The 18,789-nt window shown below is 35.2% G+C and overlaps 1 protein-coding gene across 4 annotated transcripts in view; it reads right to left on the bottom strand.

Moving 5' to 3' along the window:
* Positions 1 to 18,789, bottom strand: part of CDH8 (cadherin 8) — a 129,481-nt gene that overhangs the window by 62,022 nt on the left and 48,670 nt on the right. For 3 of the 4 annotated variants that reach the window (XM_062586925.1, XM_062586923.1, XM_062586924.1), the window contains exons 3-4: positions 14,121 to 14,240; positions 1,775 to 1,942 (exon numbers count right to left, since the gene is read on the bottom strand). In XM_062586925.1, coding sequence (XP_062442909.1) covers positions 1,775 to 1,942; positions 14,121 to 14,240 — 288 coding nt within the window. The remainder of the gene's footprint in view (positions 1 to 1,774; positions 1,943 to 14,120; positions 14,241 to 18,789) is intronic. The other variant, XM_062586926.1, reaches the window with a different exon arrangement.

Genomic DNA, 18,789 nt, shown 5'->3' with positions numbered 1-18,789 from the left:
ATTTTTTTCCTAATGAAGTTGCATAATAGTGTTACAGCAGGATGGCTGTGACAAGATGCTAACTTGAATGCTGTGCTGGTGTGCACTAGATATAACAAGGTTATATACAAAGTTGCCTCAAAGAAAGCAACTCACTCTTTGTTGAAGAAAAATAAGTCTAATTAGTCTAATTAATTTTCCATATAGCAAATATATTTCAGGGATCATTTCAGTCTTTGTCATGCTATCCAGTCAACATGCCACTGTATCTCATCTGGAGAAGAGACATGAGTGATCTGCACAATGACAATAACGGTTTCACCTTCATACGTATTCACTCCTTGGGCTTCCTGTTGAGACCTCCAGCAAATGTACCAATTAGTGTCAGCTGCGTTGCTGATTTTCTGATCTGTTTACCTCTCTCCCAGGGCCGGGACAGACACCATCAGCTTGTTTCCTACTGGCAGGCAAAGGCTTTTGACAAAGGAAGTGCTGATACAAGTACAAAAGCCAGGTAAGCTGGCAGAAGTAGATCTGTAGTTGGAGATCTAGAGCTACTGTACATTGCATGTTAAAAGAAATGTCTCTCTGCATTATAGTGATATGGTTCAGCCAGGAGTCTCATCTACAGATGTTCACATTGCTAAGGGAATTGTCATCATACATTCAGAAACATTACTACACAAGAGCAAGTAATGCAGTGTGATATGAAGTCAAGAAATTATGCATTTCATCGTATTTTATAATAAAATAAAATATTTTATTGTGCAGTCAGTGCTTATCTGTTAAAAACTACTAAGATGAGCTAGTAAGATGCATTTTTTGCAATTTTCTTTATAATTTTTCTCTATATGTACTTATATATGCTTTTTTGAGATTTTTGGGGAATAGTTACCACAGGCTAGGTAGTAATACAAAACCACTTCACTCTTTCTCTCTTCAAAATAAGGCAAAAGTACACCTTAAGTGAAGCATATGTGAAAAAGAATTAATTTTACCCTAGCTGCATAAGTAAAACTTGCTAAAAACCATGCTTATCAAAGAGTAAAGATACAAAGTCTAGATGTGAACATCTCCAACCCCAAAACAGACTCTTACTATTTTACAATTTCAGTTTTTCAGAACAAGCTGAATAAAAAGATAAGTTTCTAATACTGCATTAGAATGCACCTGTTCCAAATAAAACTGATCCAATCATTATGTTCTTCCTTCATCCCTCTCCTTTTTGTCTTCATCTTTGAAATAGACTACAAAGCTTGCAGAGAAGCTCAGCAGGACACCAAATCATCTTAACCTAGCCCAGCAAGATATCAATTGAAACCACTGTAGTAAATATGGATTTTGAATTAGAGATCAACAATTAACTAGACTCAGACTTACTTTCTTTATTTTCTTCACTCATACCTAATTATTCAAACCCTTATTTCTTTTATCAATTACATATGTCTTTGAGTGGTGGTGTTGCTTATCTGCATCTGAGAAGATGCATAAAAAAGCAACTAAAACTAACACTTACAAACAATGAAAGTAAAAGTAAAACCACCCAAACAAATGAAAAAATCCTCACACACTTTCTTGTGGATGCAAGAGAGTTCACAGGGAAGACAGACCTGCATACACTGTATGTGGACATAACTGCCTCTTTCCCAAAGCTCTTAATCAGGCGGAGGACTATTTATCTTTCTCTAGCAGCAGCTTTGTATTTTTAAATTACGTCACAAACCCAGGCAGTAGGATTATAAAAAAAGAGCTATATTACTTTCTTAGATAGGAGAATACACGTAATGCCACTTACTCTGTGCAAACTTAGGAGGATTGTCATTAACATCAGTGAGTGTAATCGTCACTGTCGTAGTTCCAGAGAGTCCACCCATATGTCCTCCCATGTCCTTTGCTTGGATGACCACAAAGTATTCTTCTTTGGCTTCTCTGTCCATGTTGGGAAGAGCTGTCTTAATTATAGCTACAATCGTGGATGGGAGTGGGAGAGGAGGAGAGAGAGGGGTGGTCAGGTAGAAATCCAAATTCAGTTTTGTAGATATTTTTATTTTTATGGATACAGGTAAGTACTGGTATATAAACTGAACTGCTACGTATCCGGTTGAGTTGCCTCTTAGAACCAAAGATAAAGAAGAATTCTTCTTTATATACTTTTTTCAGAAAAGTATATTAGAGGTCTCAGAGACCTACCTTGATTTAATTAAAAGTGCAATGACATTGCAGTCAAAAATGAGAATTAATCATACCTATGATACATTTTTACAGTTTTTTTTCTTGATAAACACTGGTTTCTGTCCTATCCCTCACACAAATCAATTGTTTTCCAACAGAATTAAAAATGGAACATGGTCTCATAGTAGATGCAATCTGCAAACACTATTAGTATGACAGATACAGTTAATAGTGTTTATGACTCTTAGAGTTTTATGACTATATCTGTCATACTATTTTTTCAAATATTTTAAAACCAAAATGATTATTTAATCTAATCTTGTATATAATGTAGCCTACAGATGATTCCAGAAGTCCTAAATCAAGTGCCTAAACGTCTTCTTGAGAATGACAGCTTGTCTTTCAGAATCTAGTCATCAGTAATGCAAACAACTCCTAAAGTCACTTCGTTGCTCCTACTCCAGTACGGCACCTTGTTGGACAACAGTCTCAGTAGGTTGCTATCATCTACTTCATTAGGTTAGAAGTATTTTTTTAATGGAAAATTATCAGTAAAATGATCTGTAGTGATCAAAATAAAAATATCGGTGGGCTAGCAGGAAGTTCTCTGCAATGGACAGTCCAGATGCTGCAAGCTCCTATAAATTTCATGGGCACCTAACAGAAGAAATAATAAAATTCTTTTCTTTCCAATACTTGTCCATTATGCTGTTATATTCACAGCATTCAGTACGGAAAGTGCACTACCGAACGTTTCATGGTAAATTTAGCTCATCTTTCATTACAGTCTAGTAATGCCCACCATAATAACAATAAAAACCCTAAACAAGTCTGACAAAACCTTTTACAGCTGGAAAACATCCCTACATGCTAAACTGAAATACAGCCTTTTAAAAAAAATCCTGTTTTTGAATCGTATTTTTAACAAAATCATCTGTCCGTAAAAAGAGAGAACAAAGTTCAAGTTACTGAATTATCTTAGTGGTAAGTGAAGTGTAAGAGTGCCAAGGGAAATCAAATCCACCATTGCACTGTTTTTTTTAAAACCAAGGTGCTTGAGGGTTTTTATGAGGCATAAAGAAGAGTGTCTCTTTGCAGGGGTCTGTACTTACGGAGCTGAAGGACACTGTTTATGTGCAGACATTGACAGCAACTACCAAGTCTTTGGAAGTCATTAAAAAAAAAGTAAGAATTTTATATCATATTGCACATTTATTAAGATTTGTATGTTCAGTAGAATGACCTATTTCACACCCTGGATCATAAATTTCACTAGCTCTCACTATATTTGTATGTTTTCTGTTAAAAATTGCCAGAATTTTGTTAGAGTCAATCAATATTCATTTCAAGTAAAATCTACAAATTCTGATTACTCCATTTGAACTAGTGCAGCCATGGAGACCTCAAATAGCTTTTGTTCTTGCACACAGTTTGGTTCCTATTAAATAATAGTGAGCTCCTTCAAAAATATGCTCTTTGGTCTAATTGCCAAGATTATATAATTCATGTATTTATGGCAAATATAGAAATGTTCCTAGTCCCTTTCTTTATTACAGATAAATTTAAATAGAATTTAGAATCTGTTTTCTTCAAGATCATAATATTGAAACCCTGACCAGACCTCCTCCTCTGAGTACAGAACAAAGCTAAGAATAAGGCAGCATAAGACACTTTTCAAAGTCATACACTTGCTACATAAACTACCAAAGTAACGTCAGTCTTGTAACCTATATTTTTGCAAGTAATTTCCCTAAAATACTATGGGTTTTTGTCTTTCATACTTAAAAATTTTACAGAATATGTCTGGATGAAAAAGGAAGCTCTGTCTTACATATGTTACCACCAAGCCAAAATAATCTCTCGTTCCCGAGGAACTTAATAGACATCAGTGATTTTTCATCCCAGCATGCTCTAAGTGGGATTAGGAAATGATTAATAGTGTCAGGGAGGAGCGAGGGTCGGCTGCTCTGCAAGGAAAGGTGAGTCGAGAGTGGAGCACAGTAATACGGCAGGCGGGAGCAGCAACTTCACCAACAAGGAGCTGGGATGAAGGGAGGCAAGTCAGGACCAGGATCAGGTCTATAGACAGTGGTCAGGGTCAGCCACAGCTCAATGACCACCTGGCAAGTCTGCAGGGAGGAGGCAGTTCCAAGGGCAAGCCAGGTGGCCAGGCTGGCAGGTCCGGGTCCGGGTCCAAATTGAGGAAGGACAAGACCAGACCAGATGAAGCTACTGCCATGCAGCACAGGCAGCAGCCAGCAACGCAGCTACAAGCAGCTCCCAAGGGACGGCTCTCATGTCCAACTTCTTCACAACAGCTCTTACCAGTGAAGGAGCTCTTGGACTCAGTTAGCTAAACCCTTCAATTTAGCCAATTAAACCTGCAGAAGGGATTGTGCCTCAGGGCGCTGACAAATGCAATATAACCTGGTACTTGTAAAACCAATGAAGCATACTTGAAGTAACTTTCATATAATTTCACTATTCTTCTGTATCATCTAACATAAGGGACATAAATTATTTTTTAGAATATTGAAGAGCATACTTCTTTTGGAGTTCATATTTTGAATAAACAAAATTCAGAAGATAAACATTTATCAGAGGTAATATATATATATATATATATATATATATATATATATATGAATTTTTTTTGAAAGAATGGGGCCATTTTCTTTCATATCAGCCTGGATATGGAGAGTAAATGATATTTTTTTCTGAAAGCTGTTTAAAGTTGTGACTGACTGGTCTGGACTGGTACTATTAATGATTAATAATGATGTATTCTGCAAATGACTTTACTGCTATAGATAAGATGACTCATAAAAGGAGTGCTAATGCAGACAAATAACAGAGTTTGGTTCACATTAAATTTTTTCAGTAGTAGAACTGATCCAAAGATCATTAAAAACTATTTTTTTCATTTACTTTCAGGTATTTTGAATTAAGCCTGTTATAACTTTATTTTGACTATTACTTTTGGCAGATAAGTTCTTTCCCCTGTTGTTTTTTTCTAATCTCAGTTCACACAGTCATGCTGGATCTACAGATGCTTTGTGTAAGATAACATTTTCATGCCACTGTCTGAGATCAGTTAATTGTGTCAATAAAGTGACGATTTTTCCCGGACATTTCCTCATGTATTTTAATTTGTCTCTTAATGTATGAAACACTCCACCTCTTTTCTCTAGTTTGAAAGAGGTGAGGAAGATTACAAAAAAAATCTTAATCAGAACTACAGCTTCCAATTTTAAGGCATAAAATTCTGGATTTTTTCCACGTAAAGATACTAACACAACTTGTTACTTCAACAGTTTTGCACATATTCCTGCCTGCTGTCTCAGCCCATAAACTATTTGCTGGGGGATAAAAGTCAAAGACAAGGTTAAGTTTCAATTTAGAACAAAATAAAAAGATAGAAAGAAAAATAGTTTACTATTTTAAATACTATTATCGAATTTGAAGATATTTAAACATCAAATACAACTGAATTGCAAGTTTATTGTTACCACTAATACTTCTATGTTCAGTATCTTTAGAAAAGAGGACAGTAAGAGAACAGAAGCAACAATATCTCATTGAGCATTCAACCTACTCTACTTCAGCTCAACCTAGAAACAAAATTGAGAATAAAAATATAATCACTTTCAGCTATGACCTATGAAAATTATATGTGCCAAATAGGAGAGCAGTTTAAAAGCTAGAGACAGGAATTATGTAAACTAATGCAGGGCAGGAAGATGCTTGTTGGAAAACTGTATTCAGAACACTTATCAATGGCTTACTGTCAAAGTGGACAGATGGATGAAGTGGTTCATAGGGTTTGTTATGCTTCTAGCATCATCCAATATTTTCTGAATGATGGAGGCCAGGAAGAACTTATCAAGCCTTTCAGATGACACAAAGCAGGAAACAATTGCAAGCAGTGGAAGAACAGGGCTAGAGTTCAAAATAATCTTGACAAATTGGACAATCTAAAAAAGGAAGGTGCAACTCAGCTGGTAAGTAGAAAAGTGTTTTGTGTGGGTGAAACAATTAACTTCACAATTACAAGAGAAGAGATGACTCACAAGACAGAAAAGTGTGTGGAATCAAAACGAGCTGTTAAAAATGCTCAAATATTTTCTGGGCATGTATTACTAGTATGTAATATGTAAGAACCATAAACTAATCCCTTCACTCCACTCATACAGGTAAGGCTGTAGCTGGAATTGTGTATCCAGTTTTCCATGTTGGAACTGATCAGGACTGTCCAAAGCAGCAAGCATAACAGCAGAAAATCTATGATGAAATATTTGGCTTACATAATTTGGGGAAATTTGAGAGACGACTTTACAGCTAAATACGTAAAAATTACAGGAGGTTAATCTCCATTTTGACAGGGGATAAGAGAAAAAACAACAGGCCTCAAGTGAAAACCACAAAGTAGGTTTAAATTGCAACAAGAGAGATTCAGGTTAAATATTAGAGGAATACCTTTTTAGCAGAAAAGATAAGTAAGTGCAGAAAGAGAAGGCTGCCTGTAGAATTTATAGTATTTCCATTATCAGAAATTTTTAAGAACAAGTCAGACAAACACTTGTCAAGAATGAGGTGAAGTAGAGGTGACCTTCTTTTGGGGCAAGGGTACTCACTACATACCCGCTTCACATCCCTTTCGTCCATACCATCTAACACAAGGCTTCATCTCTATGTGTTCTAACTCTGGATAAAATGTTTCAGCAAACCTGTGAAAACCCTCAGTGGACTTGTAGTACAACCAGTGAACAGATACCTGCATCATAATTTGGCTAATAAGCTCTGACTGGAGCTGGAAACTTGAGGAAATGAGTTGGAAATGAAGAAATCAAGGAGTAACATCTCTCTTCAAAGAATGAAACTATTTCCTATATTCCTTTTCTTCTTTTTTAAAGCTGAGTTGCTTTTCCTAAACAGCTATTGGTGTCACACAGCTCAATAGCAAATAAAACAGCTGCAGAATGGGATTTACTTTTACAGTGGCCCTAAATGCACTCACCGGGCAATTTGCACAATCTGCCTCACAACTTGAATCGGTTAAAATGCACCCCTGTGGACTACTTTCAAAAACCTATTTGGAAGAATATACACCATCTCATGCTGAAAACGATCAGTGGAAAAGGAACAATGTGTCATAGGCTGTAGCCAACACAGAGGAAGAGGAGAAGCAAGCAGGAAAACAGGAATGAAGATTTGTTTTTCACTTTTCAATTTCTTCCCCCCCCCCTTTTTTTTTAAGGATCTCTTTAGGGTAACACTGTAAAGCTACACACTGAGAACATAGAACAAAACCAAGCAAGCACTATGCAAAACTGGAATTTGACCCTGAAGAATTTTTCTTAAGTATCTTATTCATTTCGCATGTTTTGATGAAGACTTCCTGCTATTTCAGCTTGCTTGCTTTGGAATTTCCCCTTCTTCATTCTGGAAGAGCTAAGCAATTGCTTTGATCTACCTTCAGTGCTAAAATCTTGGTGGAGATTATTACTAAATATAATAGTCATTTAGGGTCCACTCTCCTGTAAAGTCAATCTTGTAATTTCCTTAGAGAGCCACAAGATGCATTCTTTGTATCCCCATAAAGTGCACTGATTTCCGTGATGCTTTAGGAGCACATTACAACAAACGTTCACTTGGAGACCTCTGGAAAACCTGCACCATAATTCCTAAAAAAAGGAATAGATTGCTACAAACTTTCTTGAAAACTAAAGAAAGTCTAATCCTCTGAAGAGGTGGTACCGACATATTAATTCACTATTTCTTAATTCAATTTATCCTTCATAAAAATCATAATCATTTTAATAAAGGTTATTATCATATACCCTTCCTTCTTACTTAGTTTTAATGCTTCTGAATTTTATTTTAATAAGAAAGGAAAAAGATTTGCAGTCTCTATCTAGATTGGCTAACTTTCTAAAAAATTATCAATTACAGGAACATCTGAACTACACTCAGATGTAGACAAATTTCAGATAAAAGCCATTAGCCACAGTAAAAATAATCACTAGGAGGAATTAAATACTATGTTATATAATACATTTGGAGTGATTTTTTACCATATTTGTGCTTTTAAGAAAGCAGCCAACAATGTGCATGATAAATCACCAGGTTTATTTTTTTTTTTAAGTTTTAGAGAAGATGACAGTGCTTGCCTCTCTGTCAAACGAAGAGATGAGGGTCAAACATTGCTTTATTAAATCTCTGTTTCTTGTATAACCTACAGTTTATCCTATCTTATTTTTTGGCCTTTATTATTTCTTCAATCAAAAATGCTCACAGTTTGAAAGACAGCCCTATATGGATATGATGAAATGGTTATTTCAACAGAAGCATCTTCTCATTAACATTATATACAATAAGAACTTGTTTATACTTTTACCTTCAGACTGGGTGAAAAGTTTAAGTTCTTCCCACACTACTGCCAGTGTATACTACTTAGTGAATGGAAAATGCTTCTTTAGTTATGTAACTTAGTTGCATTGAGATTTGGAAAATAGTGTTCTGCCCATAGCCAAATATTTGTATTTTCACTTTCGTAATTTTCCAGAATGAGCAGGACTGTAATGATCTAGTGTTGATACCCCATCACAAGGCTACAGATTTAGCAGCCATTCTTGATGTATGAAGTTCAGTTTTTACCCAGCTAAGAACGAATAGGCAGTTGTCCTAAGCAGTTTTAAACTACGTCTTTATAGCATATGTTACTCCTTTGTGCATTATAAAGGTGAGTCTACATAGAAGACTGAAAATGTGAACATATCACATGTCAACTTGAGTCTTACCCAGATTGCATCAAGTGCTGTCAAGGTGAAGCTGAAGGCACTGTAACGGAAGCGACCGACTATGAACCCCAGGGGTTTCTACACGTGCTGGAGCCCGTTCTGCTTCATTAGCAGCAATGACACTGCTATCCACGCTGCACGAACCTCCCCTCTGTATGCTACTGCACCTACTTGCATTATTGCTCAGGAAAACGAATGGAAGTAAAGCCAGAGTTCACACACCTCACTAGCTCTGACACAACAAAGCCCATTCATCCCAATTCATACCCCTTATAGTTATTTCAGTTAATAATTAGTTAACTGCAAGTAAATCTCCAGTAATTGGCAGAGTTATCAAAGCAACAGTAGTTGACAGCATGAGCTAGAAGGCAGTAGTTCAATCCAGGCTCTGACTAATGTAGAATATGTTCTTTCTTTACACTAATCCCACCAGGGTTTAAATCTAAACTATTTGGAAATGGAGCTGTTTGGTAAGACTCTGTCAAACATGACTTAGTTCTTTTCCTAAGAAGCTCAGGACCTTCCTCATACAGTTGCACATTACTTCCTGTATTAAAACTCTGTTTTTCCATCTCTCTCTCTAGTTTGAAAATGTTACTTTGTCATTTTATCATGAGTAATTACAGAAACAGTCCCTGTGCCTCTCTTTTATTAACACCTCTCAAATATTTGCACAGTGATTTCATATCCTCCTTTAATCACCTCTTATCTAGTTTATACAAATTAAGTTCAATCAATCTCTCATTATATGTCATGTTCTTAAGTCTCTCTCACCTTAGCTATCCTGCTTTGAACTTTCTTCAGTGTTTCAGTAGTCTTTTTTATGATGACTGGTCTCATCAGTACAACACACAATATTCTGAGGGCAGTTTGAGTAGTTATTGATGGGTAGAATTACTAATAAACTAGGCATTAACAACTTAGATGTAAGAAATAGTTTGTAACATCACAGAAGTGTCTGTAACTCAAAGGTTGCTGTAATTTATCCTGTTGTTACCATATTTGTTTTTATTCTGCTGTGCTGTATTTCAAGGTCTAGATGAAGGAGGATAATAAAGACTGTAAATTAAAAGAGAAGATTCAGGACTGCCTTCTGCAGAGAGCCATTTTCATCCTTCCTAAGCCTACTCATTTATGTTCTGATTTCAGAACTGCAAGGTATCTCAGTTGTAACAGCATGGTCCAGAAGGGGCAAATATCAAATCATTTAGAGCTCTGTTGAATAAATCACATGCAATTTCAGCTGGAAATTAATGTTGAGAAACATTTTTGTGTAAGTATAGAAACAAAATCAATTATTCACTCTCCAAAGAAATATCTCTAAATCTTCTGTTTTCATCTCAGATTTCTTGAATCAAACTTTGGCCATTGTACCCAGTGACTTTATCCAAGATGACAGCTTTAAAAATTGATTTTTATATGCATATGGTAAGGGTTTATGTTTGAATAATAAAATTAATTTTCCAATAGAGTAAGATATTTGGCTTAATTTGTCTTGTTCATGTAACTATTTTAGCTATGTGTAGGAGTGATATTATTTAAGTAAGTTCATATGAAATGTAAATAAGTCAGACACAGCTGAAAATGTATTTTATATGCCATTCCTATATTGTAGAACACAGTGTCACTTTATATTATGTTCCATTATGATAATCTTATTTTAAAGCTGACAGTCGTGATTAATATCCTTGAAAAATCTTTAAAGTAAGAACTGTACTTTAGCTACTTTTAGCAGCCTTAAGAAAACCCTTCCCCCAGCATTTTGATTGTCAGTATTTGGATTGTGAGAGAATACGTACAACTTATATACCTTTATAAACAATACACACGCGACTAGTCAGCAAATCTGACATCAGTCAGTCAGATGTAACAATAATGATTTATGGAATATATTTTAGTCCAATGAAGGTTAAATTACTAATCTGATATCATCTCACTATATGTTGAACCTTCCATAGAAAATCTGAATCTGCATTTTTATAATGTATTATTTTTGCTCTTTATCAATGAACCAGTGATCCTATTAAAATTCACCTATGGAAAGTGAAAAATAATTAAATCTAGAACAAGTCATCAAAAAATCACATTTACTCCAAGCCATATTTATAGCACTGAATGAAAAATAACTTCTGAATTATCTTCTTTCCTGTATCTATAACTCATAGAACAGAATTTGCAAACTAGAACTACAGAAGTACTCTACATATATGCACTTTTCATCTAAGGTAATGGAAAATCATTATTTTATAGGTCACTTACTAGTACTTATTTCTGTGCACCTAGCAATACAGAATTATTTCAACAAGGCAGTTGAGAGTAATGTCTTAGTTGCAACTAACGATGTGGTTCAAAGAACGATTAAACCTGGTTAATATCAAGATAGCAGGAAAATTTGCCGAAAACTGCAGCTGGTATCTGCTCAGATCTAAATCTGTCCTCAATTTTTAAAAAACAAAGTTAATAAAAGGCCACTCATTTAGATCTAAAGAGCTGAACTTAAACTTTTGATACTCTCCCATGACTGAAGGAAAATCTAAACATTTTTAAGGGAATCACTTTAACATATTCTATTCCTTAAAATCGTGATATCATCTGGGGAGAAAACACAATTCTAGATGTAATATTTGTATACTCTGTATAATATACAGCTGCAGCCATATACATATACTTGTATCTGGTTTGCTTAATTATTACATTTTATATAGTTTACATATTCTAGACAACAAATCTATACTGGAGGGCTCTATACAATTTGACACGTAAGACGACTAATAAGTTTCCCTAAGTGAATGAAGAACAAATAAAGCAAATTTGAAAATATCAGGTATTATAAATAACAGATAGAACCATCTGCATACTCCAAACTTAGAGTAGGCTTAAACTATTCTGTGGGTAGCCATGCAAGTAGTATTGTAGTTACACTACAGATGAGGGCCAATACATATAGATGGCACAGAAAGAGCGGATGGCCCCAGTACACAAACCCATTCAGCAGTATTGCTTTAGAGAAGAATGTAATCTATGTCCTACATAGTTGGAGAAAAGGGAGGAATCCGAAACCACTTATTCATTCAAAAGCAGCTCCATACTATGAAGCCACATACTCAGAAACTGTGGTAAAGCTGCAGTTGAATTCTTTGTGATTAAATTCTCTTTAGAAAGTAACACGTCATTTTCATGCTAACTGAACTGCTACTCAAAGGAACATTGATAACTAGAAATGAAGGTAGGAGTGAGAATTTGATGCTAGTGAAACAGGAGAAAAATCATGATTTTCAGGTTCACCAAAAACCTCTGGAGTTTGCTTTGGCTTTCATGATAACGGAAATCACTTTCCAAGGTGAAGAATGGTTATTTCAGTGTATTAAGCATAAGATTTTAATGCAATACAAATAATAAACCTGAGCCAAATTAAACAGTTTTTTAGTTTTGGAATATTTTCTTTAAGGCTATTTTGTGTCAAAGAAGTGGAAAAATCTTCTCTCTAGATGGAAGATACACTTCTCAGCTCCGATGTGAAAACTTATGATAACAGCTAAAGGACTGTAAGTATGTACTTCATGAACTTCCCTTGTAGAAACCAAGAAAATGGTGACAGAGAGAGCCAACATCTAACCTATCCTCTGATTAATGCTGTATTTTATATGGCATGTTTTCTAGTGGTTTACTCAATCTAAGTTCAAGTATTCTCAGTTATTTTAGCTTCACTGCTTTCCTTAAAAAAATGATTTTACAGTCTTAAAGGTATTGCTCCTTGTTATTTTTTCCTGATACTCAAAGTAAGAAACTGGTTACTGCATTTTATTCCATTACAGTATTTCTTCCTCAGTAACAGTGACTTGTTTTCTTTTTTAACATTCTTGTGTCTGAGGATGAGTTCATACTAGATGCTGCAAACACTGCAGAACCAATACAGTTACCTGAACTCATTACTGCACACTATCATTTGTAATATAAAGGAAAACCAAATCATATATTCTGCTACTTGATGGTCAGGAATCTATCCTAAACTAGAAATCTAAGAAATCAGCCAGCATGAAGTAAGGGGCTTCAATGATAATCCACCTGACATGCTTATTTTTGAGGAAAGTTACTGTGTTTACATTGTGCTGTTAAGACTTATTTCTTGTAAATCTCATATTTTTATATGAAGCATAAATTAAAAAATGAATCATATTGCAGGGACTGCTTTCATTCTCACACAGCTTTCTTTCAACCCAAGGAAAATACTTTAATGGAGTGATCCCACTTATCCATATACACACTTTAATAAGGTCCCTGCAAATTAAGGCATTTCTGGGAAAATGAAATAATTCTTCCCATGTAACATCACGAAGTCTAAAAGAGCTGTTTAATATTGGTCAGAAAACTTAGGACACTAAGTTTCATTGTTACCAGAAATATCCTTCAGTAAATTTTTCTAGCATTTCTTTCATAATTTTGTTAATCTGCATGACTGTGAGATGTTTTACTCACACTTGACTCCTTTTTGGCAGCATAAATTCAGGTGATTTTAGCATACTTTAGAATGAGTTATACTTTTCTTCTCCTTAGCGACTTAATAACTTTTAGTGATTAAAAGCAGCTTCTAGTAACAGGTAAAAGAATATAATAATATCAAATAATTTAAAAGAACACTTCTCAGACATAACTAAATGAATTTGCTGCAAGTACAACATACGTATAACAATGAAAGAGGGAATGGATTTATTGGCACTTCACTCAAGGCTTTAAAGAGAAAAAAACATTTTTAATGAAAACACACCATATATTCACTAAAAATCCCAAGCTAAGCTGTACATTGGATATACTTATGGATGGATATAGTCTCATATTGAAAATTGTATTATGTTCATTAAATTCATTCAGCCAAGTCTTTCAATCCCTAATCAATTGTAAATCACACAGCACTTCCACTACCTTCAGTTTTGCTTCAGCAATTTCTGTAATACTGGTGTCACCATTACTTGCATTATTGGTAATACAGATTTTTCTTTGTCTTTTCATGATCAGATTCTGATGAGATACAAATGAGATGTGCATTGCAGCTCAGTTATGCTGAAAGATGCCTACTGATGTTCCCTGTTTAAGTATATGATATGAAATACGTAAGAGGCGCATTCACTTGTGTAAATATAACCCAGAGATTCAAAATTTGGGGTCACCTACCTGTATGTGGCTCAATAGAAAAGTAAGGCTGTCCTTCCAGAATGCTATAAACCAGCTTAGCACTATTTCCATAAACTGGATCGTCTGCATCTGTAGCTGTTACTTTAGTAACAAAGGTGCCTGAATATAAAGAATATATAAATAAAATTAATATTTAAACTCTTACTAGAAATTTACATAATTGTGATTTATAAATAATTTGAAACAAAAAATATTTTCCTCAGAATTCTAAAGAAATTTGTGAGGTTTATGACAATAACAAAAGAGTAAAGATCAGCAGTAATAACTTAAAACATTACTTTTATGAAACAAAACATATTCCTTCAAGATGATATATACCAGTGGACCAAATTTCTGGGTAAAGAAAAACCTTTTCAGTATCTGTAATATTTAACATTGTAGAATGCATTTAAAGCTACCTGATAGATCTGTGTAGACTTCAAGCATTTGCAAAGGAATCATATCAAAGGGATATGAAATACAAGGTTAATAATACAATATAATATGTTGCATTTAAGATTTGCAAAATCACATTTGAAAGGACTTTGCCAAGTTACAGCAATTGCATAGAAAAGCAATAATAAAAAAGGTTCTTTTTTCTTCCCTTGGCTTCCAGCCATAATAATGGTTTGATGTGGCCAGAGTGACAGAGTCAGGGCAACATCTATTGTTTCTGAAATGAGTCTCTGCCACTGAGGGATCTGTAGTCTAGCCAGAGTTACACATGCCATAGTCTGTCTGAAGGAAAAAAAAAAAGAAAAAATTGCCCATTTTACTTCGTGGGCAACATAGCACATTCTGTTTATGTAATAAGCAAAATTGAATGAAATTCAGTGTTGCTGCAGAGACTTCTTTTGAGGATTTAAAAATATAATGATTACATTAATTAAGCTAACAGCAAAGACAGTATCTACAGAGCGAGAGAAAGAGAGGTTAAGGGCTGCATTATGTTTCTCATGAGCAGAGACATGTTTAGAAAGGAAAAGAACTACAGCACCCACCAAAATATTCCCCCTTTCTAGGTGTGCCATAAAAACAGCTTCCTCTTCCTTCTCACATTTTGTGTTGCTGAATCCAAATTACACCTTGCTTCAGGACAGGGACAGTAAACTGAAGGGGGAGGAGACGCTTTTGTCCTTTCCTTGCATTGCACTCTCTTTTATTCTTTCTCTGTTTGGGAGTGTAGGGGAGGCACATTGCTGCCACAGCTCTGTGCAGCTTTGTGCATTACAGTACATGCAAATTATTTGGAAGGATATTTGCATATTTAAAGATTACTTGCATCTCACTACACAGCTTCCATCTCAAGCTTTCATACCTTGCCACTTCCAGCATCAAGGAGGATATGGAGCTGGGAGGACTTTGTAGTGTCTGAGGGGATGGATAACACCTCACTCGGGGAGAGGAAATTTTTCAGTATTCCCAGTATACTGTTTGTATATCCAAAAGGAGGCAAAAAATGGCATACCCTTTTTCTTTTCCTCAGAGATCACTTGAAGCGTAACTATAATCTCACCTAATAAAACTAATGAAGAGAAGAATAAGATGCTCTCCCAGCTCCCAGAACCAGTTTCTCACACTGCCAGTCTGCCACTCTACACTCAGTTCAGACCATCACACACAGTTCTGAGAAGGTCTCTCAGATTTAGTAATGTACTCCCAGCAATCTGATTGATGAAAATTGTTTATAACAGATGTAAGTAATCATGAAACAGAGATCAAAGAAATTATTTCCACTATTGAAATTATATAGTTAAGTTTCTACATAGTTTAATCACCTCTCATTTGAATTCTTTGTTTCATGCTGTAACTCACGTTCAGTCTTCTGTAGATGTGAAATACGCCACATTAACATGTTCATACCGGCAATGATATGGAATTAAAGGAGCAAACTTGTTCCTCTCTGTAGCTGCAGAAGGTGTTGCTACCACAGTGCTGCTCTGAAGAACCTAGCAAACTATCTCACCCCCACAACTGACAGACTCACATCCTTAGTTCCTTTTCAGCTAAGGATGAACAAAAGTTTTGAAGAACTGATAAATTCCTGACTGAGAAAAAGCCCTGTAGATAAAAGGAACTCACAGCCACAGTGGTTATTATTTAGGCAGCCTCCCTAATGCAGCAGAACTCTTCATGCTTCGGACTAGAGCTTTGGATTATCAATGTTCAAGTAGGATTTTACTCCACTACAGACACTACAGTTATAAACTGCATGTATACAAATATTTTTACATGCATAATGTGCTTAAAGTTTTAAAGATAAAAACTTTGCATTGAAAAAGCAGTTTGAATCCAGGAAGGAACACTTATTAAGTATATGCTCTTTGATAAATAGTGTTCTGGGTTCTATCCAGCAAATAAACAGCCAAGGTTTCTGGTTGTGTTTAATTTTGACTGCATTTGCCATGTGTTTGTTTCTTTGTCAATGCTACAACAAACTCATTTAGCTAGGGACTATAAATTTGAAATGGTGCCATTTTTACAAGAAAGCCACTATTATAGGCCAAGTCACTGTTGTCCTAATTACAATAATATAACAGTATTATATAATCTGTCCCAACAACATAATCACTGTTTCATTTTTTATGTACCTAATATTGTCTTATGTAATACAAAATCATGTTTAGATAGATGAGGCAAATTTTAAGTTCATTTAAAAACTTTCTGATTTTTTTTCTGAGGTACATTTCTGCAATGCTAATGACCCTGTGATTAAATATGGACTGCAAAGAGATTCAACAGATTTTAATTAATGAACACTTCTAATGTGATTTCGCTATTAACCACTGCTGATTGTTTTACTCTGTCAGTGTCAGGTTTCATAGTTTCTCATTGCAACAGCCCAACAATCAAAGACACAATTAACAATAAAAGTATTTTTATATGGCTAGGTAAGAAAGCCTGTGTTTACCGGCAAGCTAAGATTAAAAGCCTTCATAAAAATAAGATGTGTGTGCTCAGCTAGTGTTCTGTTGTTTTGGCTGTGTTTTTATGTGCAAGTCAGGGTACAGATTCTGCACATTAGTCAGAAAGAAAAATGCATATACTGCCACAGGGAGTAGGAAAGCAGATTTTTTTGAGTGGCAGTGAAACGTGCATACTGAAAAAAAAAGAAAACTTGCATGTTCTAGAGGACATAACACATAGTCAGTGCTTGCAATTTACATGAATTGTAAAATTGAATTTTACATGAAATTTACATTCAATGAAGCAGCCATTTTTCTGAAAGATTGTAATGGCTGGTAAAAATAAAAAATGTGACCATAATGCAACCTAGTGGGACTATGTTTCCTCATTTTTCCTGAGACGTCTGTTTTCTTTGCTTTTCTGATGCCCTTTTTAGTCTCATTCATTCTTCCTCCCCCCTCTTCCCAAATCTTGACAGACTGAAATCTCTGTCTCATTCAGGGCATCTGATTACCAATCTGACAGGGTATTAAGCGTGCATTTGCATTAAAAAGACCTACCATTCATTACTAAGTGTTTTGTTTTTCTAAGAGGATCACCACGCTTCAAAATCTCAGCTACATTTTGAGTTTGGCTGATAGTAGCTGTGCAGTCAGGAGTGGTCAGAGCAAAGCATTGTCTGTACTCAGTAGGCCAGATAAGCATTCCTTCCAAAATGAAGCCTTTTCTTTACTGTCCCTCTTTGCTATAATCTCACAGGTAGCATGACAGTTGTTGTCATGGTAACTATTGAATAACTAGTAACATAACTATTGAATAACATGGTAACTATTGAATAAAACTACAATAATCTCATAAAAACCTCTGTAACTTCTTGACATGCAAATTATCACTGCCTCAAAGCTGAAGAAACTTATTCTTATTTGTTTTTCATTTTGCTGAAATTTTAAAAGGTAAAAGCACAGTTTTAAGCTTCATTGTCCTATATTATTCTACATGAGACTCTCTAAACACAAAACGTTTTAGTTAGAGATTTCAGTAGCCAAATACACAGTAGGTATATGGACTAGAAATCTGTGTGACACACTCCAGAATGTAATAAATACAAAACTCTTTAAAATACAGGTAGAATATTATGACTGGTATTTTAAATTGCATAGCTTGTTGCATATGTAGACATATATTTGTGTATTCAGATGCACAAGTATTTGAAATAGATTGTGCAAACACACATATGTGTATGCTGTATGATTGCTTAGGGTGTTTCGCAGATCATATCTTATTTCACTCCTACCTTCTACATGTGTACTTCAATATATTCTTCTTATTATTAATAGTTACTATATTTCCAAAGCTCTAAAAGCCCAATACATGGATTAGATCTCACAATGCGTGAAAATCTTCTCTCCAAAGAGTCTATGAGCCAAGTACCAGAAAAAAGACAAATGCAGACAGACACCTGAAGAAAGACAAGGAAATGAAGAGAGGATGTTAATCATCATGAGAAGCAATGCTGTCAGCACACAGTGGTGCCACAGCCCGGCCTAGTTGTCAAGTGGTATTGTAGGTACCACGGAAAAGAAGAGTTTCAAGGATTACTTTGAAATTGCTTTCAGAACAGACGCCTGAGATCTTGTGCAGATTTGTTGGAAGATAACATATAAAAGTATTTGCTTTTTAACTGTTCACTGGACACCTTACAGTGACAGAAGCTTAGTGGAAGAAGAAGATGGCACCCTAAGTGGTGGTGAGAGATAGAGAT

Source organism: Rhea pennata, chromosome 13 (genome assembly GCF_028389875.1).
Source record: "Rhea pennata isolate bPtePen1 chromosome 13, bPtePen1.pri, whole genome shotgun sequence".
In the NCBI taxonomy this organism is placed as follows: Eukaryota; Metazoa; Chordata; class Aves; order Rheiformes; family Rheidae; genus Rhea; species Rhea pennata.
This window is presented reverse-complemented; position numbering and strand designations above follow the sequence as displayed.